The following is a 25,682-nucleotide window of genomic DNA, read 5'->3' on the forward strand; positions in this document are numbered from 1 at the left end:
CTGGATCGGTCACTGTGGAGTCTGCATGTCCTCCTTGTGCCTGTGGGGCTTTCCTCCCACAGTCCAAAGACGTGTTGCGGGTGGACTGGTGACATTAAATTGCTCTGTGTGTGTGTGTGTGTGTGTGTGTGTGTTTGTTGTGGCTGCCTTGTGAAGGCCTGGTGGGCTGTCCAGGGTGCACCCCCCCCCCCCCCCCCCCATGCCCTAAGCTTTCTGGGATAGGTTTCTGACCACTGTGACCCTGCGTTGGATTGATAGATACTGACAATGCAATAAATAAGCATTTATAAGGTTTTTAGGTGATTATATGTGTATGTCACCATGCTATCTCTGACACACACACACACACACACACACACAAGGAAAGGCAGGCAGTCTCATCTATAACTGTAATGTTCTCCATACAATGAAAGAAAATGATACCCGAAGTTTCCGGCGTGAGGAACAGCAGAAGGTCCATTAGAAGCAGGAAAAATACCGGCTGCACCCGGTTCAACACATGAGCGTCACGACACAGAAGAGGCGCTCACACATGCATACACACGTGTGTACCCTAACCCTAACCCTAACCCTAACCCCTCACTGAAGGTGCGTGAAAAGAACATAAGGAACTCTGGTCACTGTCACACAATGGAGATATTACAGTAATTATTTGATGGTGATATTAATTATTATGGGATGTCCCATTAGGTTGAAGACCACTTTAGAATGTGGAGAAGCGACAGTGGATCAGGGCGCACCAGGGTGTGTCTGGGTTTGGCAACACACCAGGCGTGACATGACCTTGGGTTGACACTGGGTTCTCGACCACCGTGACCCCCAACTACGACAAGCGGTTAATGAAGATGGATGGAAACCCACACGTTCAGATGAGCTTAAGATTTCATAGAAGAATAATGACCATCCTTACAGGGGTCACAGACTTTCAAGCAGCAATGTACTGCAGGTCAGGGTTCGAGTTCCTCGCACTGTGACAAACGGGATCCAGTCACCACTTCTGATCATTATGTTTATTCGTTTCGCTCGCACTTCTCTCCCAAGTGATTTACGACGATTTACCCATTTATACAGCTGGGTAATTTTAACCTTCGCCTGTGCAAACAATTTCCCACCCAAATCGTATCAGTTCGGCCGAGCTGAACGCACCTGTGAGCCTCTGGACATACAGTCATGTCTCGTTTTCATTGTGCAAAATACACACCCGGCAGATGTTCATCTGTGATGAGATGCTCACTGTTTCCTTATAATAAGACCGCAGCGGTGAAGGTCAATAGGGGACTTGAAGAAGACCTCATACTTTGTACATAACGGAACATGTTAAATCCCTTTTCCCACACAGAGCACAGCTCTTGAACAACATTTGTCTGATACTTTTCTTCCTATAGCAGCTTAACTACCCAAGTATTTAACCCATTCATAAAGCAGGGTTATTTTCACCAGAGCAATTGAGGGTAAGTACCTCGCTCAAGGGTACTACGGCAGTAGGTGAGATGTGAACCTACCACACTGGGGACTGGAAAGAACACCTTTATCCACTGTGCCGTCAGCAGAACCCGTTGAATAACCGTAAAACCTGAACTTGACGGTTACAGTCGGTTGCAAAAGGGTTAAAAGGGTTCCGTACAAGTTTTCAGTTCAAAGCAAGAAAGAGCTCACGTCTGCGGTGCGGGAAACAAAGGATCGTTCCTGTGACCCGATGGCTGCGAATACAAATCCTGTCCGAAAGCGGAGCAGATGTCCTCACCAACACGCTCGAAGCCTGACCTGCAGTACAGTGCTGCTCGAAAGTGTGCGAACCCTGTTGGGATGGTCATTATTCCTCTATGAAACAATAGAATAAATCACTATGATTTACACCCCTGAATCTACTTACCGTAACCAGTGACACTTGGGCTTCGCTTATTTTTACACCTTTACACTACTTGTGTGTTTGTACTACACACACACACACGATTTCCTCTGAACAACATCTGGAATTGAACATCAGACGCCTGTTATGTCACACGAGAAACACAGATTCTCATTAAATAGCCATTTCGTGGTAAAACTAAGGGACACGGGGGTTCGCACACTTTTTACGCGAGGCTGTGAACGCTTGCAGGTCGACGCACTCACTCAACCTCATGTCCTTCTGCAGTCATACAGCAAAACTGTAACGCGAGTTGCTTCGGCTATTAACGATTTTGCCGTTGATTTCGGATGTTTTACTTCCCTCTCCGTGCCTTTCTTTACTCAGATTTGAGATTTCTCTTTTCTTCGGTGACGTTGCACTTCGGGTCACGCACAGCGACTCGAACTCGTCTCCAGCTGTTTGCCGACAAACGAAATATTGGTGACAAGATGACGTTTGTGCCACCGAACCGCTTTTGAGCCGAACGGCCGAAACGAACCCCGAAGGTGTTTTCTCTGTGAAACTCAAAGTTTCGGGGGCCGAGCGGCGGAGCGGCGGAGGGGCGGAGGGGCGGGATTACCTTGTTATGATGAGCGACGACCACATTCCAGCGCTGCGGCTCCAGCCCGTGGGCCAGCGGCTCCGGCACAAACTGCCGCGCTCAGGGTTTTCCATTGACTGCAAAGTGCTTACAGGCCCGCGGATCGGCTTTCTGGCCGGCGCACCGGCCCAGGTGGCTTTGGCGCAGGCTGGCCATGATGACAGGGGGGATTCTTTTGTGCACAAAGCCCCTGGGCGCTCCCCTTGCCAGGGTATAAAAGGCGGGGCCGACACACACTGTGGACCAGCACCAGCGCCACCTGAGCCCAGCAGGCACTGCGAGTACTCGACAAAGGTAAGAGCCGCTCACCACATGCCTCCCCCACCGAGCAGAAAGCGAGCTTCTCCCTTGGAGCGGCGAGACCGTGGGGGGTGTATTGCAAATGTCAGGGGTTGGAGCGACGGGGAGGAGGAAAGGGGATATTTCTGCATCCGAGGGGTTTCGTGGCCTGGCTGGAAGATGGACACGCCCGACATAATGGATTGTGCGATGGACAATTAACAGCTGCCTTCAGAGAAGATCCTTCGGCTAAATGCTCTCGGGCAGCTGCTTCTTCAAAGGCTACGACGTGTGGAAAGGGGGCACCGCTAGGACACCGCAGGCCAGCACTCACCACACAGGTGGTCTTGGAGGTTCTCCCAACAGGCGGCCACCTCGTCGTTCCCTCCGGCTCTCGCCCTTGCCGAGGTCCTGACCCTTGCCGTCTTTCTACTCCCCCAGCCTCTCCTGAACTCTCACCATGTCCCAGACCAAGTCCGCTGCCAGTCAGGGCACAGATGCCAAGGAAAAGGGTGCCCCCGCCCCCGCCCCTGCCCCCGCCCCCGCCCCCGCTCCCACTCCTGCCACCAACAAGGCTGCTAAGACCGGGGACCCCGGGATGATGGGTCCCTTCACTGTAAGTACATCAGTTACTGGGGGGGAATCACAGCAACAGTCACTGGGATTGTCCTGATCAAGGGTTCACGTGGGGCACATGTAAGAGGACAAATGTAACAGTGGCACATTTTTCAAACGATAGCGAGATTCTCACCGGTGCAAATACCGACAGACTCCGAATTTTAGGCCGTAGGAAGCAGCGGAGTCAAAGCTCACCGTCCAAGTGCGGACTCCACACAAGCACATCTTATTTACCTTTCCCAGTGTTAAACTCACCGAAACTTGTAACTTATTTATCCAAAAAAGTTATAACGAAGGAGCAGCAGTGGGGCCCTCCGGCTCTCCGAGCCTCACTGTAGTGAGGAAGTGGGACGTTCGCTGTCTGTTCATGTACTTAATATTTCCATTTTGATGAAAGGAAAAAGGTGCTCGTTCAGCCCATTCCTGGAACCTGAACCAACGTTCGACCAGCACGCCCCCTTCCCGCCAGGCGCCGCGCTTCGTTCGGGGCGTTTACGCCTGGCTGGGAGAGGGCCGCGTCACGGCGTCACTCTGCTCTTGTGTCCCCCCCCCCCCCCAGATCATGCTGTACGAGCAGGAGAACTTCCAGGGCAGGATGGTGCCGGTGCAGAACGAATGTGTGAACTTGGTGGACCACGGCTTTGAGAGAGTGCGCAGCGTGCGCGTCGAGTGCGGCCCGTAAGCTTCCCCGACCCACTGCAGTGTCCGTTAGAATCGCAAACGCAGCACCCAGTAAGTGTCAGTCCAATGTGGACACGCGCCCGTGTGCGATGGGTTTGTTACACACGCTCACGGCGTGACGTCCAGGACACAGATACACGTTCGGTCTGCTTCTTCACTCATCGCACACTTGGCTAAACGAGAAGGCTGTGCCACACGAAAAATGTCCCTATTTCATGAGCTGCAAACATCTGCCACCGGTCACGTGATGGACTCGTGACCCTTGGGGCGATCCTACGGCCCCCGGGAGTCACCAGATCTCAGACTGTCCAGCTGCAGAGAACCGGTGGTCACCGGGCCGCTGGCAGCACTTGGCACAAGACAACATGGATCTCACTCCCTCACTCCTCCCTCTCCCACGTCTTCTTGTTCCTTCTCTCCCCAGCTGGGTGGCTTTTGAGCAACCGAATTTCCGCGGGGAGATGTTCATCCTGGAGAAGGGCGAGTATCCTCGCTGGGACACCTGGTCTAACAGCTACCGTAGCGACTGCCTCATGTCCTTCAGACCCATCCGAATGGTGAGCCACACGGACACGTCAGCAGCCGAGCATCTGTTCGGTCGGTAACGGACAATGCCCGCAGTTCTGACTTCCCCTTTCTTTTGCCGGGGGGGGGGGGGTTTGGGCATGCTCAGGACCCTCAGGAGCACAAGATCTGCCTCTACGAGCTGTGCGACTTCAAGGGCAACAAGATGGAGATCATGGAGGACGACGTGCCTTCCCTCTGGGCACATGGCTTCACCAACAGGGTGGGCAGCGTGATTGTCTCGGGAGGAGCGTGAGTACCTGAGGGGAGTGAGGAGGCGGGGGGCCAAAGGTGGCCTTTCTCATGTGAAGGTCGGGAGCTCACAGATGAACGCAGAGGCTGTAGATATCGCGTGGAAACAATAAAAATGGACAGAGGGAAGTTGGCATTCATTTCAGCTCACATTTAGCGTTTAATGAGTGATTTAATGCATGTGCATGTATCCATTGGTCAGACGCTTTTCTCAAAAACGACAAACATCTCATAGAAAATACGATGTGTTCATTACACGAGCAGGAAGAGACACTTAGATACGGATGCTTGATTCTTAAGTGCAGTTACTTTGTTTCTTTCCACCATATGAACCAATGTTCATTTGTAAGTGATAGTGATTTTTTTTAAATACAGGCAATTTCTAGGAATCACGTTCCAGGCAAGTCCTCCCATATCTGCCGCTTCATCGGTAGCTTGAGTAGAAAATTCGCCGTCAGAGAGCGTTTCCGGAGGTTCTCGGGTCGGCACATCGAACGGGGATGTTTCGGTGGTCGTGCTTCTTCTCAGTGAACACAACCATTAGGGTTATTAGGGATTCCACATTGAATGCAACACATGCAGTCAGTGCCTTTTCATCTCGTCCTGCCTTCGTCACTTTTCTCATCGTACAGTTTCTTTTCTTTTTCCTTTCCTTCTTTTCGTCGTCGCCAGCTGGGTTGGCTACCAGTATCCCGGCTACAGGGGCTACCAGTACCTGTTTGAGTGCGGCGAGTACAGGCACTACAACGACTTCTGCGCCATCCAGCCTGAGATTCAGTCCATCCGTCGCGTCCGAGACATGCAGTTCCACCAGCGCGGCTGCTTCACCTTCGCCGCCGCCGGCACCGGTACGAGCAGCAGTAGCAGCAGCAGCAGCAGCAGCAGCGGCAGCGGAAGCACCAGCAAGTGAGCGTTCCCCGCCAGCTGCCTCCAGCACCGCTCGCAGCCCGAAGGCAGTGCTTTTTATGACCCCGTGCCCGGTGTCCAGGTTCACCCGGAGGAAAACACGACGAAGGCATCATGGTGGACGTATAAGTGACTCATTATGATGCTTATAATAAAACTGTTTTGGAAATGGATTCACTTCTCTTTTGGGTTTCTCCTCTTTTCATCTCGTCTGTGTGAATTGTGGCCGTTGTCCCGAAGGCTCGTGCCTTCACTGCACTCATGTGCGGCACAACTTGTCGGACTGCGTCTCCATCAAACACCGTTTTACTCTGCTCCACGTGGCTATTGTGGATATATGGAGCAGAGCTGTCGAATACATGTAATATTTATCTTACTCTCCTAGTACTTACTCTCAATAACTCCAGTAAAATGACCCAGGTATGTTAATTGGTAAATAACATAAGTTGCTCTGGAGAAAAGCATCGGATCAATGAATAAAAGCAACGGAAAACACATACAGAGCTGTGAAAGATGTGTACTGGAGGAGTTTCTGAAATATCACCTTACTTTTGCTTAAAACAATTAAGAAGAACCACTAAATGGCAAATTTTTCTTGAATATTGGGGGACCAAGAATAAGAGTAACCGACTGGAACTGAACTTTCCGAGTTCAAACGCGCCTCCTGTCGGTGTCGCGATCCATCTGTGTGCGAAACAGCGGCGCCGCGCGGCACCGCGCGGTATTACAGCCGCTCTGGAGTCCGGAACCGCAGTCTTGCGCTCGCCGGCGTCACGTGACATTAGTGACGTCACGCCAAGGAAAGATGGCGGCGCTGTTGGCTGCGCGAAGCGGTGAGTTTCGTGTAGTTACTGAAACTTTGCAAAGAAATTATTTCAGTGCCTTCTCTGACCGTTCTGTGTGTTACCGAGCACTTCTGAGACTGTTCGTTCGGTGTGTACACTGACTGACACAGAGCCGTGGATCGAGCGACATGATCTGTACTTTTTTTTATTTAAATTTAATTTAAATAAAGAAAGTACTGATGTTGTCGCTCGGTCCACGGCTCTGCATGTCATTAATTTAATGTTTTTATTAGCTGTCAAGCGAGTACAAAGGAGCGCAGTAAAGGTAGGAATTGCAGGCATTCGTGTGTGTGTGTGTGTGTGTGTGTGTGTGTGTACGTACGCGCGCGCCCCTCTGCGAGCGGCACTGGGCTAAAGGTCAGCGCGCGCCTCCGCGGTCGTCTTTGTGACGTCACACCTTCCTTCCCCGTCACCCTGTTTTTAATTAAAACATTTATTTCGCTTTAAAAAATATATATTTTCTTCTTTGTGATCATTGCAGGTGAAACGCGGTCGAAATAATTTGCGCGATTGTCTGCTGAGTTTCGTGTCCGTGTACTTGTCCCGCAGTGAAGGGAAAAAAAAAAAAAATAATAATAATAATATTATTATTATTATTATTATTATTATTATTAACGACTGCTCGTAGCAGGGGTGCAGTGATCAGAGGAACTGTCTTTGGACCCGAAGGTCGCAGGTTCGAATCCCACCTCCCAGCTGTAGTAGCCTTGAACAAGGTACTTACCTTAAGTTAATTTACCCAGCTGTATAATTGGGCAAATTAGTGTAAGTGTTTTAACTGTCTAAGTCGCTGTGGGGAAAAGTTGACGCTGAATGATGAGCAAAAGTACAACGTCAACGATTGACGTCGCTGCGTGTTGCCCCGACCCTCGGACACACGCCGCAGCCAAAAGCATCGCGAACTTTGCCTTCTGTCGCCTCCAGCAGCTGTGTGTGGCGCCGTGCGACGCGGATCTCGCCGCCTCTCCCATGTGGCGCAGCTGCCAGAGGTGCACCGGATGCTGCGGCAGACGTGTCGGGACTTTGCGGAGCGCGAATTGGCCCCCGTCGCGTCGCAGCTGGACAAGGAGCACACGTACCCAGGCAGACAGGTAGACGGGTGTGGCTGGATAGACGACACCTTTGTGCATCTGGAGTAGCGTGTGCCAGTGTAAGGTAGATGCTCTGCATGTCTGAGGTGTGTCCCAACACACCCCCCCGCCAAACATATCCTGACAGCAGCGTACTCTCTGCGTAAGGTGCGAGAACTGGGGAAGCTGGGCATCATGGCGGTGGAGGTTCCCGAGAGCCTGGGTGGCGCCGGCCTGGACTACCTGGCCTACGGCCTGGCAGTGGAGGAGATAAGCAGGGGCTGTGCCTCCACGGGGGTCATCGTCAGCGTCAACAACGTCAGTCGCACGCCGCGTGTGTGTGTGTGATGCACCTCCGTACGTTGTCGGATTGCCTTTCACTCTCCGTGTTCTTATCATGTCACAGGTGGTCGTGGTGTATTTTGTGGCACTGCATTTTTTGCATTCATGTGTAACTACAGATGTCATTATTTAGGCAGCTTTTTCTCACTAACATGTACTAGTTGTCTTTTTCCACCAAAGCCATTTAACATTCTCAGGTTATGTGTTTACACATGTGGGCTGTTTTGGAAATGGAGAAATTGAAGTACTCTGCTGACAGGCATTGCAGCAGGAAAGGGGGGGGGGGGGTCGAACCTGGGTCCTTCAAGTGGAAAGAAGCAGCCCTAACCATTCTAACCAGTTTGTGTGTGTTTTACCTGCTTCACCACTCTGTTTCCTTCTCAGTCTCTTTACCTGGGACCACTTCTAAAATTTGGGTCGGAAGAGCAAAAGAAGCAGTGGATTCCTCCTTTTACCACGGGAGAAAAAGTTGGCTGCTTTGCACTCAGTGAGCCAGGTATGAGGCACGGAGAACAGGGTACGGTGCCCTCCTCCTTCCATCTGCGAGGAGTGTGCAGTGAGCCTGCTGCCTGGCGTTATGGAGACAGCGAGTATATTATGGTGGAGTACGCTCGTTTCTGCAATGTACTGTCTATTAATTAATGTATATACCAGTGTCATCAGCTGTGAAAAGACGACTCTGGGATGCTGGCCTTGGAGGTAGAGTTTGTAGGGAAAAGCCGTATCTGAAACTGGCAAAAAAGAAAAGGTTAAAATGGGCAGAACAACACAGACGCTGGATGGTGGATCAGGGGTGACTCCAGGATTTTTTAAATGAGGTGACACGGGGGGACCAAGAACCAGTCGGGGGGGCATGGGAAATAAGAAAATTCTATCGGAAATAAATACAATGTGAAAATTGGCTTCGAAAACATTGGGCATGATTTTCAGGTTTCTTCGTTTCTTTCGTTCTGAGAAATGTGTTGTTAGGCCATTATACATATAACATATACTGCAATATATGGGTATATGTACATTCATAAACAGTACGTATATGTACAATATGTTTATGTAGGTGAGGTGACTATGTCCCACCTTGTTCTGGTATAGAATGCTGTCATTTCTGCTCTAACGTTGATGTACTTCACTGTCTGTGTTCTTCTCTGAGATGTACGTCACTTTGAAGAAAAGTTTCTGCCGAATGAATGACTAAATGTAACTTTGCGCTCAGCTCGTTTGTCGGGGGCAAAACGGTGTATAAGCCCTCCTGAGTTTGCTGTTACACTGGCATCGTTCCCTTGTTTAATATTCATGTTCGAGCTGTTTGTGTTATGAAAATGTCACGCGGTAGCAGAAATGGCTGTACATTATTTCACGTCTCGCAGGGAATGGAAGCGATGCAGGCGCCGCATCCACTACAGCACAGCTGGACGGGGACGAGTGGGTCCTGAACGGGACCAAAGCTTGGATCACCAACAGCTGGGATGCGTCGGCGACCATCATCTTCGCCACCACAGACAAGGCCGTCAAACACCAGGTGCTCCCAGGCATATCGCTTGTCCCGTGTAGATTTACACTGTTGTGGAAGTGTAATAGTAGGGGTAACCTTTGGCTGTCTAGCCTAGCTTCACAACAGTAGGCCAAATTGGACCTTCATGTTCAGAATATGCTGACAGTAATAGAACTGATCATGCAAACATAGTGGAAACTGTAGCGTAGAGAGCATCTTTAAATAATGGTCGCTTGTGACCCTTTGTTTCTGACAGGGTATCAGTGCCTTCTTGGTGCCCATGCCTCACCCAGGCCTCTCTCTGGGCAAGAAGGAGGACAAGCTTGGTATTCGGGCATCATCCACAGCCAACATTATTCTGGAAGACTGCCGTGTGCCCAAGGAGAACCTGCTTGGTGGCCTGGGAATGGGCTTCAAGATTGCTATGGTAGCGCATCTGAACTTGACTATCCAGGCAGAATGTCATTGTGTGCAGGAGAGGCTCTCCTCTGTTCCCATGATACACACAACACGGGCGGCTCGTTTATTTATTCATTTTGCAAATTCATTTCTCCAAAGTGACATAGAGCTGTCGGTACAGGCACCTCTCGATTTAGAAACTCTTTTCATCCAAAATTTTGATATAATGGCTCTGGGTTTTTGATGCCTAATTTTTGAGTTACAGATCAAAAAATTAGCATAGCAAAATTTATCCAGAGCATGTCCCAAAAAAAAAAAGAAATTGAAAGTCATACGAGGAACCGGAAGTGCAGTGATGTACTGTAGCTGGCGTTTCTGCATCCGGATCTCTTCGACTTTTGCTGTGTTAGGAATGTGAGAGTGGTGCTTTAAGGGAGTGGGGCATTATGAGGAGTGTATGAAATTCTAGAGGAATATCTGTTGGGCATATTGACTGTGTTGTTTAATTGAATGATTGTGGAGACAGCAGAGGAATTAGCAGGAATAGCTTAAGTGATGGGTTTTTTTTTTTTTTTTTTTTTTGGCGTGTGTGTGTTATCAGCAGTGTGCAGTTTTTGAAAGTTGTTCGCAATAAATACTATATTCTCATACATTCCCTGCTTGGTGAATTGCACGTACAGTGGAGAACTGATCAATTGAAAAGAAAAGTGCTGATTACCCCGCAACAGTAACTTCAGAAAACTGCCTTGGCTTTTCTGAGTCTGGAAGCAGGATAGCAGAAGTAACAGTAGTAAAAAATGAGGAATTTTAACTACTGCGTAACACACTTCTGTGTTGATTTTTGAGATGTGCATCACTTTGGATAAAAGCAGCTGCCGAATTGATAAATGTAGATATAACTGTTTTATATTGTGCTGAAGTCTTGGTTTGATAGTTAAATAGATGCGTTGCCTTGGTTTTAGTGATATTTGGGAAAACGGGTTGGAGGTTTTCAGATGGACTGCAAACGCGTTATTTTTATTCCCCATTTAAAATAATGGGAAATGGGCTTTCAGCTTCTGGAATTTGGATCTCCACACCATTTCCAGGAATGGATTGATTTTGTCAGTCGAGGAAAGCCTGTATTTAGTTGACATCTTTGTCAAAGGTAGGTAAATTACACTATTTTGACTGCAGTCATTTACCCTTATACACTGGAGCAGTGTAACACGGTCATTGAGCCGCACAGACACGCCCTACGAGCAATTTAGAGTCACCTGTTTAAAGTTTCCTTTAAGAGATTATACAGGGGAAAGTAATTTGTTTTGTAGATTAGGTCCATGCTGCAGCCATGTGGAAAAATGAGTGTGACCCCTGATGTGCCATGTTTGAGATTCTGCTCTTAGGAGGATGTTGTTCCGATGGGTTAGTAATAGAGCTCATCCGCTGAGAACGTTCAGTTTTCCCATGTCCACTTTGTCCCAGCAAACCCTGGATAGCGGACGCATCGGCATCGCCTCTCAAGCGTTGGGCATCGGCCAGGCCGCGCTGGACTGTGCCGCAGACTACGCCCATAAGAGGACCGCGTTTGGTGCGCCCATCGCCAAACTGCAGGCGATCCAGGTACGCGAACAGATGTCCGCTTGCTGCCACCGTCCAGTTGTCCATAGGATGCTCAGCTTTATCCTTCTGCCCTCTCTAACCGTCGTCCCCCTCTCCCTTCTAGTTCAAACTGGCTGACATGGCTGTGGCGCTGGAGAGCGCTCGTCTGCTCACCTGGAAGGCAGCGCTGCTGCGGGACGCCAAGCAGCCCTTCACGAAGGCAAGGGGAGTCTCACTGCGTGTGCAGATGAGCAGAAACGCGCCACGTTTACGTCCGGAAGCACAGCTTGGCCTTTCTCGGCGTTGCATTTGTTCAGCCGGCTCTTTATGGAATGTGGCAGAGATCCAGCGCGCACACACGCTAGCAGACTCGAGCTGAGGCCCGAGGGACAGGTTTTACGGCTCTAACTGAACAGCTCACAAGGGCAACACAGAAAGAAGATCAGTTGACCTCAATAAGGGTGACGCCTGGGTGGCACTTTATGGCACCTTATTGATCCCTGCAGAGAAATTCAACACGGAACCTTCACAACACCTAAGAACAAGGGGCTCAGTTTTACCCAAGAGAATAAATCCCACACGGTAAAATGGACATTTACAAATTACCAGTGTAAAATCAGCACGACCACTCTATGGTGCTCAGCGCACCCCCCGGAACACTGCGGTAAAGAGCTAACAAGCCCTTGAGCGGCATTACGGGGTCTGATGGCTGAAGGACCCAAAGCATACACGCATTCCAGATGCTGTTCAGGTTGTGTTCATCCCCGGCTGCTCTGTGGCTGCTCTGGTGCTCAGAGCGACCCGGAGTCAGTGCATCCTGTGGGGTCAAAGCGAGCCCTAGGTGGGCCAGCTGACCTCAGCGTGTTAGAAGGGGCTCGTGTTCTGGTAGCCTGGTTCCCTCACTGTACCCTCTGTGCCTTTTCCCCCGGCAGGAAGCCGCCATGGCCAAACTGGCCGCATCGGAGGCCGCAACCTTCATATCCCACCAGGTGAGTTTCTCTCTCTCTCTCTCTCTCTCTCTCTCTCTCGCACGCACGCACACACGCAGTCCTTCACTTATGAGCCGTGCTACAGCTCACACTTATTACCAAGGTCCAAATGAGCCGTTTCGTGTTTCAGCAGCAGCCGCCAATGAGTGTGTCCTGTCTCCCCAGCAGTGCCTGTTAGTGCTTGGTTTCGGCCACAGTTTGGCTCATATTTAACCTTCCTCATATTTTTGATCAGTCGATACATTCGGTGTAAGGAATTTACCCCATACGGCAGTGTTTACCACGGCTTTTCAGAACTGAAGCGCCTTTCTGCATTTATTTGTGCTGCTGCACCAGGTTTCGAAATCCGGATTGCTGAACAGAGACGATGTCAGTTTACTGCGAAACTACCAGTGGCTTACAGTGCTGTGTGAAAGTATGTGAACCCTGTAGGGATGATCTTTATTCTTGTATAAAATATTGCACTAAATGGTGATTTACACCCCTGACTCTACTTCCCTGCTTACAACTTGGGTTTCACTCACTTTTACACCTTTATACTACTTGGGTGTTTCTACTACACACACGATTTCCTCTAATTAACATATGGAATTTGTCATTGCACACCTGTTATGTCACGTGATAAAGACTGATTCTCATTAAATAACGAGTTCATGGTAAAACTAAAGGATACAAGGGGTTCACATATATTCAAGCAGCACTGTACATGTGATTCCCCCCCCCCACCATGTTTACACTTTTTACAGAATAAATGAGCTGAATTCATCGTAACACAGCTGGACACTGCTTTCTGTGGATAAATACACACACACACACACACACACACAGTATGCATGACAATACACACAATGCTCCGTTCCCCTAATGCTGACTGTGGGGTTGTACCTAGTTGATACACACATATATAAATTGATTTATACCAAATGAAAAAAGAATACACACAGTGACAGAAATGTGCCTAAGAAGTGCTGCTGATACAGTTTGATACAGCTGTTCATACATGTTTATTTGAGACAGCTTGTTGTTAGTTTCAGGTGATGAGTGTAAAAGAAACTTGATGTCAGGAAACATTTTGAACAGACAGAACATATCGTTCACTCAAGTTAATGTTACATTCACACTCTTCACTTTTTCCCCCAAAGTAAAGTCCCGTACGTACAGAAAATGTCTTTATTATGAACTTGACACGTTTTTAAACTGTGCTGGTACCTTTATTGGGACTGTTATGGACACGTAATGCTCTGGTTATGAATTAGTTGAAGTTTTCCAGGAACTGAGCACAAATGACTGTATTCTCCAGTAGCACAAGGTGGCACATAGAGGAGAGTGACCTTAACTGCGTCAGCGTTGACATTTACACACTTTTCTCCAGAGCGACGTGCAAAATGTCGTCACTCAGTGTAACATTTAAGATGCACTATGTTTTTTTGCGAATAAGTGTAGCTTCGAGAACTCCTCTTCCTGTCTGAATGGCTCCTTCCCCACACAGGCGATCCAGGTGTTAGGAGGGATGGGCTACGTCACGGACATGCCGGCCGAGAGGCACTACCGCGACGCCCGCATCACAGAGATCTACGAGGGTACGAGTGAAATCCAGAGGCTGGTTATCGGCACCCAGGTTTTGAAGGAATACCAGGGTTAGCCGAAAGGCGGCGGGAGCTCGGACAGCTTCTCGAGGTCTCGACAACCGCAGCTGCGTCACGGCGCTGGCGACATCGGTCGCCTGCCGGAAGATTGTGCCGGAACCAAGCGGAGCACCGCCTTGACGTCGGCGAACCCCGCGGACTCTTCCCGTGTTTGTGGTCTCCGTAGTTTCTTTTTTGCCGCTGTAATCGGGTCAGTGAAAATTACTGCTAAGGTCACCTGCTTACCTTCAATTCAACTTCTTGTTGTGGTTGTTGCCACTAGAGGGCAGCACCACGCTGGGGCCTTAATATTGTAATGGAGGAGCGATTTGACTGTTTTACATAATTTTACATCGTGCTGAAACGAAAAGTATGTACGTGCTGATTTTGTAAAATACATTTTCAAATGAACTTTAAGGGTGCTTTTTTGAATCACGCTCAATTTATTCATTTTGCTCCGGTACACCTGGACGCTTACACGTGCAGCTAGCTGCCCACAGTTAGTCGTACGACGGACACTCGATATGTAAAGCAGGCAGGTGAGATTGAGATGTTTGGTTCATTTTCCAGTGACAGAGTGAATAAAACATTTGTAAATTTTATAGAAAATATATATATGTAATCTGCGATCCTTGTGACATGGTGTTATTCAGCACTTCTGTTGCACTTGATGCCATAATTTACATTAATATATGTAGCTGACACTTTTCTCCAAAGCAACTTATATTAAGCTGCCTGCTCTTATTTACTCATTCATACAGCTGGGTAGTTTTACTGGAGCAGTTTAGGGCACTTGCTCGAAGACTACTACAGCTGGAGGTGGGACTCAAACCCGTGACTGGGGGATCTAAAGGCAGTAATGGTAACCACTATGCCACCAACTGCCTCGAATTTCCAACACTGAGAAGCAGAGAAATATTATGACTGCTACCACGGGAACTTAAGATGACCAGATCTTGTTGTGTTTACTACTGTATGGAGCTTCTTTCTGCATCGGTGTTTCCCAACCTGTGTAGAGCACCACCTGTGTGCGGGCACCTGTGTGCGTGCTGGTCGGGAAACACTAATTCTGCCTTACTTGTTATCTTGGATCTACTTACGGACCATCAGGAATGGCAGCACAGTGGCTCGAGGGGTGAGCAGCGCTGGCATTTGACCCCCCCAGGGTTATTTCTGTCGTCCTCGGCTGGGAGTTTTTTTGTTTTCCTCTCCTCGGCTGCTGACCGTTCTACAATTTTCCGAAGCAGTACGACCGCCTGCGGTTTTGTCTTGTGTCTGTTGTTCAACGCTCTGCATCAGTCTGAAAGGAATCCTAAGTAAAAATAAATTGTGTTGGACTCAATCATGTAAATAAGACAGGAATATACATAAATATAGTGGCAAATATTTTTTCCAAAAAGGCCTTGACATTTTTGTTTCTGAATCCCGAGAATCTATCTAATTTTTAAAATTGAACTTAACTAAGTTTATTTTTTTAATTGGACTCGGAAATGTTCTCCGCAGACATACAAACAGCTGATGTTGCTGTTGCTACCAGATGTTACATCCTGAAAGGCTCCCATCTGACAGGAAATGAGCTCCCGGTTCATTCGGCCTTTTAATTCCCCCACAAAGCGTATCTAATGGCTGTACCAGAGAGAGGAAGACGGCTGTAATTAGTTTACCATGTTTGTGAACAAGTCTGCAGAGGAGCACAAGGGGAGCAGAAGGCAGAACGTTTGCTGCACCACACATATCAGAAGCGCCCGTGATTTCCTGGTGCTGATTGGGAGCCTGTGTGTGTGTGTGTGTGTGTGTACTAAAGGAAAGAAAGTAGAAAAAAGTGTCAAAACTTGTTGCAGTAATATACAAAGTTTTAGATTCATTTTCTATACTTTTAATATTTCTCTGCTGTTACCTATAAAGTTTTCTCTTGAGCACAACCTCAAATTAGTGAAGTAAATATATAAATTATGCAGGACATTTTAATTATAAATTTAAATCGTATTAATTGAATGTAGTTGTTATGCATTTTCTTATATTTTTTAAATAATTATAATTTAAATAGTAGCTGTCAGTTAAATTATCACAAGTAATTATCATGTTTCTTGCAGAATATCTCTCTCTAGGACGAGGTGGCAAGTGAACATGGTTCGAGGAATGAACCCCGGCGGGAGTGAGTGTGTATGATGTGGCGCTGGGGTGAAGGAGCAGATGGACACACAAGCATTCATAATTGTTTTGTGAGAGCAAACATCATATTGTTGTACAATTGTCTACACAATATTCCTCTAGTTTTGTGCAGCGCACAATATTGGCACAAAGTTTCACTTTCTTTCGGTTTAGCAGCATCCTCAGAAGAACTAGTGGAGCTCACTTGGTGTTCTTAACCACTTTTTATCTACTGGCTGCAAGAAGAGAGCAGAAGGTGTCTTGTCAAGAGCTCCGAGAGCTCGGCTGTTCTCCTTACGTCGGTGGGGTAAATGCGCCGCGTCCCGTCCCCGTACCTCGCTTCTTCTCCCTTTAGCGCCGAAGCCAATGCGGTATCGATAGGGTACCCAAAATCTTTTGTGCGAAACGCTGAAACGTCGCCTCTGAGGCGCTCCAGCAGTACGATTTTACCGTGGGAAAGTTTAAAGTGAGGACTGGCGTGACGCTCCGCACGTCTCCGTGCCGAGTTTGAGGTCCCCGCTCTACGTTCAATGGAGACGTCCTGCCGCGAAGTACCTACGAGACGAGCAGAGCAGGGACAGAGGACCCGAACGTCCAAACTAGTGTGGGAAACCGCGCCGTGGAAAGACCACCCCCGACCAGTCAACGCGTGGACGCTCGGACGGCCCTCGGAGCGCCGCTGACCCGCGGTCGGAAGCTACTGTCCTCGCTTCTCTTGAGTTCTTCTGAGATCTGCAGCGGCGTCACACAATCTCGACATCGTGGTGGATGAGCTCACCTTCAGGCTGGTCCAAAGCCGCTCGTCCACACGTCCTGCAGCGCTGCTTTGTACGTGTGTGGACTTGCTTGTCCGGGCGACGGCTGTGGGAGGTCATGCAGCTGAGCGCCGGAAATGGGCTCGATGCCTCCTAAGACTTCTTTCCACCAGCGCCTCCCTCGTTCCTTCCTCTTTCCTCCCTCGTGGAGCACCAGTTACTCCGCTCTCTCGCTGGTCTCTGACTCATGTTTACAGTCATCTTCCAGTCATCGCTTTGCTATTTGGCCGGTGGGTTGGTTGCACCTGCTACCCCTGGTTACCGCTATAAAACTGGGTATTTTTTAATGAAGAAATTTTGCGGTGAGTAACCTGCTCAAGGGAGCTACAGAAGAAGTAGCGTTTAAACCCGTGTCCTTTAAGTGTCCTAGAACCATTATGGTACCTGTATGGTATGATTTACACCCCTGACTCTACTCCCCTTATGTCATGTGACAAACACTGATTCTCACGAAATACCCGTTTAATGGTAAAACTAAGGGACACCAGGGCTTCACACACTTACAAGCTGCACTGTATCTGGAAAAAATAATAATTTTGCACACACGCAATGTCCACGACTGCTTGCCCCGAGCGGGGTCACGCTGAGCCGGAGCCCAACCTGGCAACGCAGGGTGCAGGGGACACACCCAGGACGGGATGCCAGTCCATCGTAAGGTACCCCAAGAGGGACTCAAACCCCAGACCCACCAAAGAGTAGGACCTGGTCCAACCCGCTGTGCCACTGCACCCCCGCAAGGAGTTTACAGTTGGTTCTATTCATTACCATTTTATCCACTTTGGAAGACTAGTTGGTCTTTCTTTCTTTCTTTCTTTCTTGGTCCTAAGAGCTTCTTGAGCTATTGTTTCGTGCAATTCCCCACACCCCACTAACACTGGGGGTGGAGGTCAGCTGCTGTATTATGGATGACCCCTGGGAATTCCAGTTTGATGACCAAACGACTGGTCATCAGAGGGACGGTGAGCTCCACCGCTCATCCTGCTGAGAGGCTGATACACACACCCTGGGAAACACACTTAGTGCACCTCTAATACTGTTTAACAAGGTATAGACATTAGTTATATGTTACAACACTATTGTGTAATTGCTTCAGTTACATTTTGAGAATTTGCTTGATGATGTCAATTAATGCAGGAAAAGCAGAAGTTTTCTGTAGATTATCTGTGGAGTTATACACACACACGCACAAAATGTTAACACAGCGAAGTCAGTTAAACTTCCACAGTATGTCACCACACCATGTTTCTGCTGTGATTCAGCAGCTTGTCACCTCGTCCATGAGCGCTGCTAAAAGCTGTAGCGGGAGTCTCTATCGCCGCCCCTTGGGTTCTGAGCCCAAACACCACCGGAACCGAGAGGAGAGGAACATTCCAGCAACGGGTCACGGAGGGCAGCGGCCGAGGTCTTTCGGTAAAACTGTCCTTCTGCGAGTCGCATATTTTGTGGAAATGGGGGCCTCGCAGTGAACGTCCCGCTAAAATTATCATGATTATTTTTCAGTAAAGCGATTTCTTGGATTTGAAAGTCTGTGAGTGTCCCGATCAGGAGTCTGTCCGGGAAGCTCTTGGGCCGAGTGAGGAGGGTTCGGGACGTCGGCTTCCCGCAGGTCTCTAGGTCAACGTGAGCTCTTTCTGTCTGTGTATGTGTGTGTGTGTGTGTGTCACTGTTAATTGCACATTACACAAAGCGGATTGGAACAAAAAGTCAGGTTATGAATCTGACCAGATGAATGAAAACACAAGAGAAGAGAAATACTGGAGCAATAACTCTTTATTCCTACATTTCATTCATATATATATATAAAATTTCTTTTAAAAATGAAAAAAAAAAAACCACTTTCCATTATGATACAACACAGTTTTGGGTGACAAAACACATGACGCAGGGAGTGTAACTCGTTTTCTGACTTTTGTCTGACTCTCTATTTAACAGAACTGCAGAAGCCAGGAAGTGTTTTGCACGCTTGTGTGTGTTTTTACCTGAGCAGGTATTTGGAACGGAAGACACACGAGCAGTAAAAGCGCAGTGCGTTACTACAGTTGACACACACATCAATCACGAATGAAAAGACCAGTAAATGGTACTGCGCGGTACTTCGGTACATCCGCGCGCCGAGCGCACGACAAGGCGGCGCGGCACGTGACTGACGTGGGCAGGAGCGCGAGGGACAGATCAAGGCCAGATGATCATGAGCCGCACGCACGCACGCAGACAGACAGAGAGAGAGAGAGAGAGAGAGAGAGAGAGAGAGGGAGTCCCCGGCGGCGGCCGCGTGCTACACGTAGTTCTTTTTGCCGTACTCTCCGTTCAGCGCTACGCTCTTGCCACTGGCGGGGGGGCACTTGACGGGGTACGAGGCGCTCGCGGCGGGCGGCGGGCACGAGCAGCAGAGCAGCGCGCCGCCCGCCAGCAGCAGCGCCGCCGCCGCCCAGCCCACGTAGATGGAGGCTCCGATCTCGCGCTTGCTGGATGCGCGCACGTCCGCGCTCCGGAAGTCGCTGATGATGCCGTGCGCGACCCAGCTCAGCGGCACCATGACGAGCACGGCGCTCAGGACGTAGGCCGCGCCGCCCGCGTTCACGACGCGCGCCTTGAGCGCCTCCCTGCGGATGCAGTTGGTGCACTGCGCGCCCGCCACCGCGAGCGCGAGCCCCAGCACGCCCGTCACCGCCGCCACGACCGTGAGCGCGCGCGCCGTCTGCAGCTCCGCGCTCAGCGACAGCACCGAGTCGTACAGCTTGCACTGGATCTGGCCCGTGCTCTGCGTCACGCACGTCATCCAGAGCCCCTCCCAGATGGTCTGCGCCACCACGATGTTGCTGTCGATGTGGGCGGACACCTTCCACATGGGCAGGCCGCACGCGACCATCGCGAGCAGGGTGCCGGCGACCGACAGCGCCAGTCCGAGGATCTCGAGGCAGCCGGAGATCATGCCGGCTCGGGCTTCGGAGGGGATCGCTCGATCGCTTCGCTTCGTTTCGCTTCCACCACTTCTTTTATTGCAGAGTTAGTCGCGTTATTCTTATTATTTTTTAAAAAAAGAAAGAAAAAAAAAAAATCTTCCGACTTCTTCTTTGTGTTGTCCTGGGGGTCTGTCTGCGCGTGCCGAGATGTCCCCCCCCGGGCCTCGGTCCCTCGGTGTCCACCAGGAACCTCCCGCTGCTCCGCTGCTCCGCTGCTCCGAGCCACGCTTCCACCACAGTTAAATGAGACCGGGCGAACGCTCTCGTCCAATAGGAGCGAAGCGCGTCTCCTCTCGGCCAATGAGATGGCGGGGGGCAGAACACAAAGGCGGAGGGAAGCGCTGCGCGAGAAGCGCGCTACTTGCCGGTAAAGGACGCGAGCGGCGCGCTTCCATGGAAAAGAGGCGGACGAAACGCGGAGCTTTAATTGTCCTTCAGTGCTTTTCCAGACCGCTGGAAACGAGCGACCGAGTGCGCTTCGCAAGAGTCTTTTAAAGTTTATTACCGCGCTGTAGTTCCGCTTGTCTCAGCTTTGTTTCTCTTTTTTGCACAGATGTTACTTTTTCCTGCGCTCGCACTTGTCCTGCAGTGTTTTCACACATTCGTTGTGTCGCATCAAAACTGTGTGGTGATTAATTTAAAGCGCGGCACAGCGCAAGGTCTGGGTAAAACGTTCAAAAAGGAAAGGAAGCTGCCAAGGCATCAACATTAAGCCAAGAGTCAAGAGAGGCTCTTTTGTCATTTGAACCATGGAAAAAACGCTCCTCCGGGACCCTGGTGCCACGTAAAACAACAGAGACAACAAACACAGCTGCAAAGGATGGATGAATTGAGGCATCCATCCTTTGCAGCTGTGTTTGTTGCCCGCATCGCTGCATCTCCTACTGTACCTTTCCATAATCTTGCAAACAAACAAACAAAAAAAAAAATTGTTAGCCCCTCCTATAAGTGATAGAACTGGTTCACGGCAGTAATGAAGAAAAATTAATTAAACTGAGTGTTTGCATGACACAAGTGCGGTGAACATACTGTACTGCGTAGCTGTAATAATGACAGATATGATGAGTGATTTTCCAGCAGCAAGTGAAGATCCACTGGTGCTTTCTTGCTTTATCATGAATAAAGGCAAAAAGTGGCTGCTGAAGCTCAGATAAGATGAGATCTACTGGCTGCCGGCTCCTAACTGGCCACAAAGTGTCATTAGGAACCGTATTTGTCACAACAGGATGCCTTTGTCTCACTTTAAATGCTCTCGGCACTTATTTAAAACACAGGCATTTCTGCACGGACTTCTTAATGCGTTTGCAGGATTTCTGCTCAAAGATTGTGAATCGATTGAGCCCTGCTGCGCGTCGTTGCATCCGAGTGTCCCCAGTCGATGACGCGCTGAGCTGTCCCCTCCGGTGAGGACTGCGCAGTGATGCTCGTGGGACACGGCGAACGCGGAGACGGGACGAGCGGACGGCACAGTACGTGACAGGCGCAGGAAAGGCGCACACGGCCATGGGTCACAGTGACAAGTCCATTTCCTGTTGCTGTTTTCCATTGTTAAAGGAACGAATACAACGGGGCGGCTCGTTTCCCTCGAACGTGGATTATAGCTGAATATTATCGCTTGTGTCGCTTTCGTACAGGTGTGCATTTGTACAGCTCCGTGTTTTACTCCATCTCCTCGGGGTAAGTGTCCTGTTCTCGGGTCCTGGGCTAGAAGAGAAGAGGAGAGGAGGCTCTGAGCGCAGCCAAACCCGCTCAGTCCCACATGTGGACCTCAGAGACACTGAGCATAAAAGGAGGAACTCAGTTTTGTCGCTCAGTTTATTCAATACATCTTTTCATGTCCTCTTTGGGCTCACAGACAGCGGTTTGAGAAACTCCAGCTCTGTATATTTCTCTTTTCCCACTTTTTCATCTATGACTGGTGGCAAACTTGCCCCTTTTATTTCAAACACACACACACACACACACACATCCCATACAGGGTTGCAGGGAACCGGAGCCCACCCAGCAACAGAGGGCATAGGGCCAGAGGGGGAGGGGACACACCCAGGACAGGACGCCAGTCCGTCGCAAGGGACCCCAAGTGGGACTCAAACCCCAGACCCACTGGAGAGGAGGACTGCGGTCCAACCCACTGCGCCACCGCACCCCCTAAATTTCACACATTGAGATTTAAAATAAAAGTAAAAAATGATGTATTTAGAAACAAAACTATGAATGTGATTTTAATATGCACATTGAGCCCTTTTTTAATTTGCTCTCGTTCTTATTCTTTTTGCCATACTACTAGAGAGAAGCCCAAGTGCCACTTGTGGGCAAGTCGTACAAACAGACGTGTGACTTGGCCAGTAAACACTTAGGCGGCTTCCAAAGCTGAGTGTTAACTGCTCTCTGTGTCTGGCTCCCTGCTCAGTGTTGTTTCATTAAGAAGATATTAGCAAAATGTAAAATGATCACGACGTTGTGTGTGTCATGGTCATCAAAGTACACATTGTTTGAATATAGAAGAAAAATGTAAAAAATGGATGAAGAAACATGCAAAGGCCACTCATTCACTTGCATTACCCAGTAATCGTAGTCGTGGCGCTCGGGAGCCCGACCTGGAATCAGTAGGGTGCTCCGCTAGGAGGGGTACACCCCGGATGGGACACCGGTCCATGACAGGGTAGCCACACACACACACACACACACACACACACACACACACACACACACTGTTCAGGCACAGTGACGCAGCACTGCTACCTGCTGCACCACTGTGCCGACCAAGAGAAAAAATGTCATCACGAACTGTGTTTCTGCTTACGTGGGACAACAATCACTCGCTCTGAAGCTGGCAGGTTTAGTTTATGGTTGGCAAAGGTGTATTTTTGGAATTTTCAGATCGTATCGCTTTCATGCGTACAACTCGAGCTTCTCTTCACTGCACTGGAAATGCGGCTCTTCAGTTGCCCTCCCCTCCGTACTTTTCCAGGACACCGAAAACGCTCAAGTGCGCTTCGCAGGAGTGTATTGAACATTACTGCGCTGTGGTTAGGTGTGTCTTTGTCGTCCTTTTTCCTGAGCTCTTCCGCTTCGGCGAACTTAGAGCCGCCTCCCGCACAGGCGGCTGTGTGGGCTGCGACACGATGGCTGCGCGGGGACACGAGGAACGGAGTCGGTCCGAGCCACACGATAGGCTCTGCGTGCCAGCCCTCGAACCGCGCACGCATCACCCCCGTCGGGGCCAGGCATTGTCTTCCAGCGTCCAAGTGTCACTAGGTGTGTCTCGCGCTACGTGAGAAAGCCCACAGCAACGGGCCATTCTGCGCTCCGGCCCTCGGAGCGGGCGCCTGCGGTGATGGCATTTGTTTGGAGAAACAAAGCTGCATAGTTTGCTCCTTCTCGGGATTGCGCTGAGGCCGGACTCCTTGGCTTGTTTTGGTTCCTCGTCACGGACGGCCGTTCTAAGGGAAAGAGGAAGACGCAGGAACGGTGCCAGTGTTCAGCCCTATTGTTGCGAGCAGCACTAATGAGATTGCCCTCTGGGGTGGACAGGGCTTTATGGCTCCTTCATTCCCATCCCCCCCCCCCCCGTGTTTTCCTCTGTCCTGCTACATTTGAACACCCAGGAGACTAGAAGGGCCGTCAGCTTTCTTGTTAAAAGTCGTGGCTTCCCATGATGCCACAAACCGCTACCTTAAATTCCATGCGGAGACAAGTATTCTGAGTGGAGGATCATTTTTCATTTATTTCCTTCTGCTGCCGCCTGCTCGTATTTTGTAAGTCAGTAAAGCTCCTGGCTCTCGGAGCGTTTTTGCTTGCTCGTTTTCTTAATTGTATAAGAACATAACATTTTGTGAGTAAACAGAAATGAGCACTGGGCCAAAGTACGGCATGAACACGCACAATGTCTACAGCTGTTTGTCCCGAGCGGGGCCATGGCGAGCCGGAGCCTAACCCGGCAGCGCAGGGTATAGGGCTGGGGGGGACGACACCCAGGACAGGTCGCCAGTCCATCACAAGGCACCCCCAGCAGGACTCAAATCCCAGACCCACCAGAGAGCGGGACCCGGCCAAACCCACCGCGCCACCGCACCCCCCACAGGATGAGCAGGTGCGTCCAAGCTGATACCATTCATTTACTCTGTAGGAGCCGGATTTAGGCTCTTAATGCTGGTTAGTACATTGACATCAGTCTTCCTTTATTGCTTCAAACACAGGAGACAGCAGCAATAACTCCTGAGCTGTTTCCAGTAGCTTGAGCTGAAGTGACCTATTAATCTCATTTATTATCAATCACTTGGTGATATATCACTACTGTACCTCAGTGGGGTAACACTCACCACTGGGATGTGGTACTGGGTACACGGGGTGTGTGTTTGCAATAATGTTGTCATAACATTTTCATTTCTTCCACTCGTGAAAGATGAGAGTCTCTGCATCCCTTCGATACACCGTTTCGGAAATATACAGAAAAAATGGCAAGAGTCTTGAAATGCATCTCATCTTTTGACTAAGAGGTCTTATAAAAGTGACACTAATTAATTGCTTGAGGTCGGGGTTCCAGCTGAAGAGTGTATTCTGCCTTCAAGGAGTTCAGTTTAATATTCAGACTTTAGGCGCGAAAGAAACGTGATGTCGTTTTGGGAAACAGGTTGGATTCAACTAATGTACAATGACGTATCTAGAACTTTCTTTGTTGTACAGACCCACGTAAAACGTGTAGACATTGACCTATCGGATTAGGATTAAAGCGTTGTGAATAGTAGAAGTGGACTACGGATTTGAACTCTTTTTGGTATTAAACACAGTGCTCTGCTAAGCTTTATCTCCGCTGTTACCGTGGTGTAACCGAGGTGTCTCCAGTGAGCTGGAAGGACAAAGTTTACATCCACAAAGCCATTCCTGGCTATGCACGAGAGGTGCCCGCGGTTACGATGCTCTCGCGATTACGTGGATTCCCGCACCTTTTCTTTTCTCGCTTCCTTCACAGCTAGCTTCCTCCACGCTCTCTTTTAGATCACCTCCTCCTTGGCCTCCCGTGGGCTCACCCTTTTGAACGAACCCTTCCGAGTCACCTTTGATTTGTAACGTTCCCTCCACCACTCCGTGAGGAGAATTCCTGGAAGATGCATGGAAAATGCTCACCACCTGTCTTCCTTCCACTACTGACTCTGTGCTGAACCCCCCAAGACCATGAAGACAAAGGGAGTCCTTCCCCTATGGGTTTTCCACATCCCCACCCCTTAAAAGAAGGATTTCTCAAGAGTCCCTTTACTGGAAATCTCTTTCACTGTATATTAAGTTCATAATATGGGCGGCGAGATTGGAGCATTGGTTACATGACCAGTTGTTCAATCCATGCGGTACTTACACGTTTCATCATCACATGTGTTCTAAGAATTAAAGGGGAAAAAAAAAAACAGTGGAAACAATGAAAACGCTGTCCTGAAAAAAATAAGGTCAGCCAGTTTGCATGACTCCCTCAGGTGATGTTGGGAACGTGGGAATGCTGCCAGTGTTGAGCAGTCTGGAAACAGGAGGAATGAGCTGAACGTGCAGCGAGGCCTCATGTGAAACCCAGATTGCGGTAAGTAGTGGAGGCAGAAGTGGGATATTCTCTTTACGTTCCTGACCGCATA

General features: G+C 49.4%; 3 protein-coding genes across 5 annotated transcripts; 2 read left to right on the plus strand and 1 right to left on the minus strand.

Annotated features, from left to right (window-relative positions):
- The first annotated feature begins 3,231 nt into the window (after nucleotides 1–3,231).
- Nucleotides 3,232–5,847, plus strand: crybb1 (crystallin, beta B1). Its single transcript, XM_029252997.1, has 5 exons — nucleotides 3,232–3,387; nucleotides 3,949–4,067; nucleotides 4,495–4,627; nucleotides 4,744–4,886; nucleotides 5,559–5,847. Exons 1-5 carry the CDS (start codon nucleotides 3,232–3,234, stop codon nucleotides 5,794–5,796), a joined length of 789 nt encoding a protein of 262 aa, XP_029108830.1. The 3' UTR covers nucleotides 5,797–5,847.
- A 744-nt stretch (nucleotides 5,848–6,591) lies between these two features.
- acads (acyl-CoA dehydrogenase short chain) lies at nucleotides 6,592–14,769 on the plus strand. 3 transcript variants are annotated; one of them, XM_029252648.1, is made up of 10 exons: nucleotides 6,592–6,625; nucleotides 7,562–7,728; nucleotides 7,876–8,025; nucleotides 8,434–8,545; nucleotides 9,414–9,565; nucleotides 9,795–9,965; nucleotides 11,402–11,539; nucleotides 11,643–11,738; nucleotides 12,451–12,507; nucleotides 14,006–14,769. In XM_029252648.1, exons 1-10 carry the CDS (start codon nucleotides 6,598–6,600, stop codon nucleotides 14,147–14,149), a joined length of 1,215 nt encoding a protein of 404 aa, XP_029108481.1. In that variant the 5' UTR covers nucleotides 6,592–6,597; the 3' UTR covers nucleotides 14,150–14,769. The 3 variants fall into 3 exon arrangements, with proteins under 3 accessions (XP_029108481.1, XP_029108479.1, XP_029108480.1); XM_029252646.1 differs by having other exon boundaries at nucleotides 13,997–14,768; XM_029252647.1 differs by having other exon boundaries at nucleotides 7,565–7,728; nucleotides 13,997–14,767.
- A 4,081-nt stretch (nucleotides 14,770–18,850) lies between these two features.
- On the minus strand, nucleotides 18,851–20,299 carry cldn5b (claudin 5b). Its single transcript, XM_029252585.1, has one exon. The coding sequence runs from the start codon at nucleotides 20,028–20,030 to the stop codon at nucleotides 19,374–19,376; it is 657 nt and encodes a 218-aa protein (XP_029108418.1). The 5' UTR covers nucleotides 20,031–20,299; the 3' UTR covers nucleotides 18,851–19,373.
- Nucleotides 20,300–25,682: the final 5,383 nt, after the last annotated feature.

Source organism: Scleropages formosus, chromosome 6 (assembly GCF_900964775.1).
Source record: "Scleropages formosus chromosome 6, fSclFor1.1, whole genome shotgun sequence".
NCBI lineage: Eukaryota > Metazoa > Chordata > Actinopteri > Osteoglossiformes > Osteoglossidae > Scleropages > Scleropages formosus.

What these genes read in the sequence shown, in the direction of transcription:
- acads (XM_029252646.1), top strand. Translation starts at nt 6,598, where the DNA reads ATGGCGGCGCTGTTGGCTGCGCGAAGCG. An exon ending in CTTTGCACTCAGTGAGCCAG is followed by an intron (nt 8,546 to 9,413) that starts GTATGAGGCACG and finishes CACGTCTCGCAG; the next exon opens with GGAATGGAAGCGATGCAGGC. An exon ending in ACAAGGCCGTCAAACACCAG is followed by an intron (nt 9,566 to 9,794) that starts GTGCTCCCAGGC and finishes TGTTTCTGACAG; the next exon opens with GGTATCAGTGCCTTCTTGGT.
- cldn5b (XM_029252585.1), bottom strand. Translation starts at nt 20,030, where the DNA reads ATGATCTCCGGCTGCCTCGAGATCCTCGGACTGGCGCTGTCGGTCGCC.
- crybb1 (XM_029252997.1), top strand. Translation starts at nt 3,232, where the DNA reads ATGTCCCAGACCAAGTCCGCTGCCAGTCAGGGCACAGATGCCAAGGAA. An exon ending in GTGCGCGTCGAGTGCGGCCC is followed by an intron (nt 4,068 to 4,494) that starts GTAAGCTTCCCC and finishes TTCTCTCCCCAG; the next exon opens with CTGGGTGGCTTTTGAGCAAC. An exon ending in CCTTCAGACCCATCCGAATG is followed by an intron (nt 4,628 to 4,743) that starts GTGAGCCACACG and finishes GGGCATGCTCAG; the next exon opens with GACCCTCAGGAGCACAAGAT.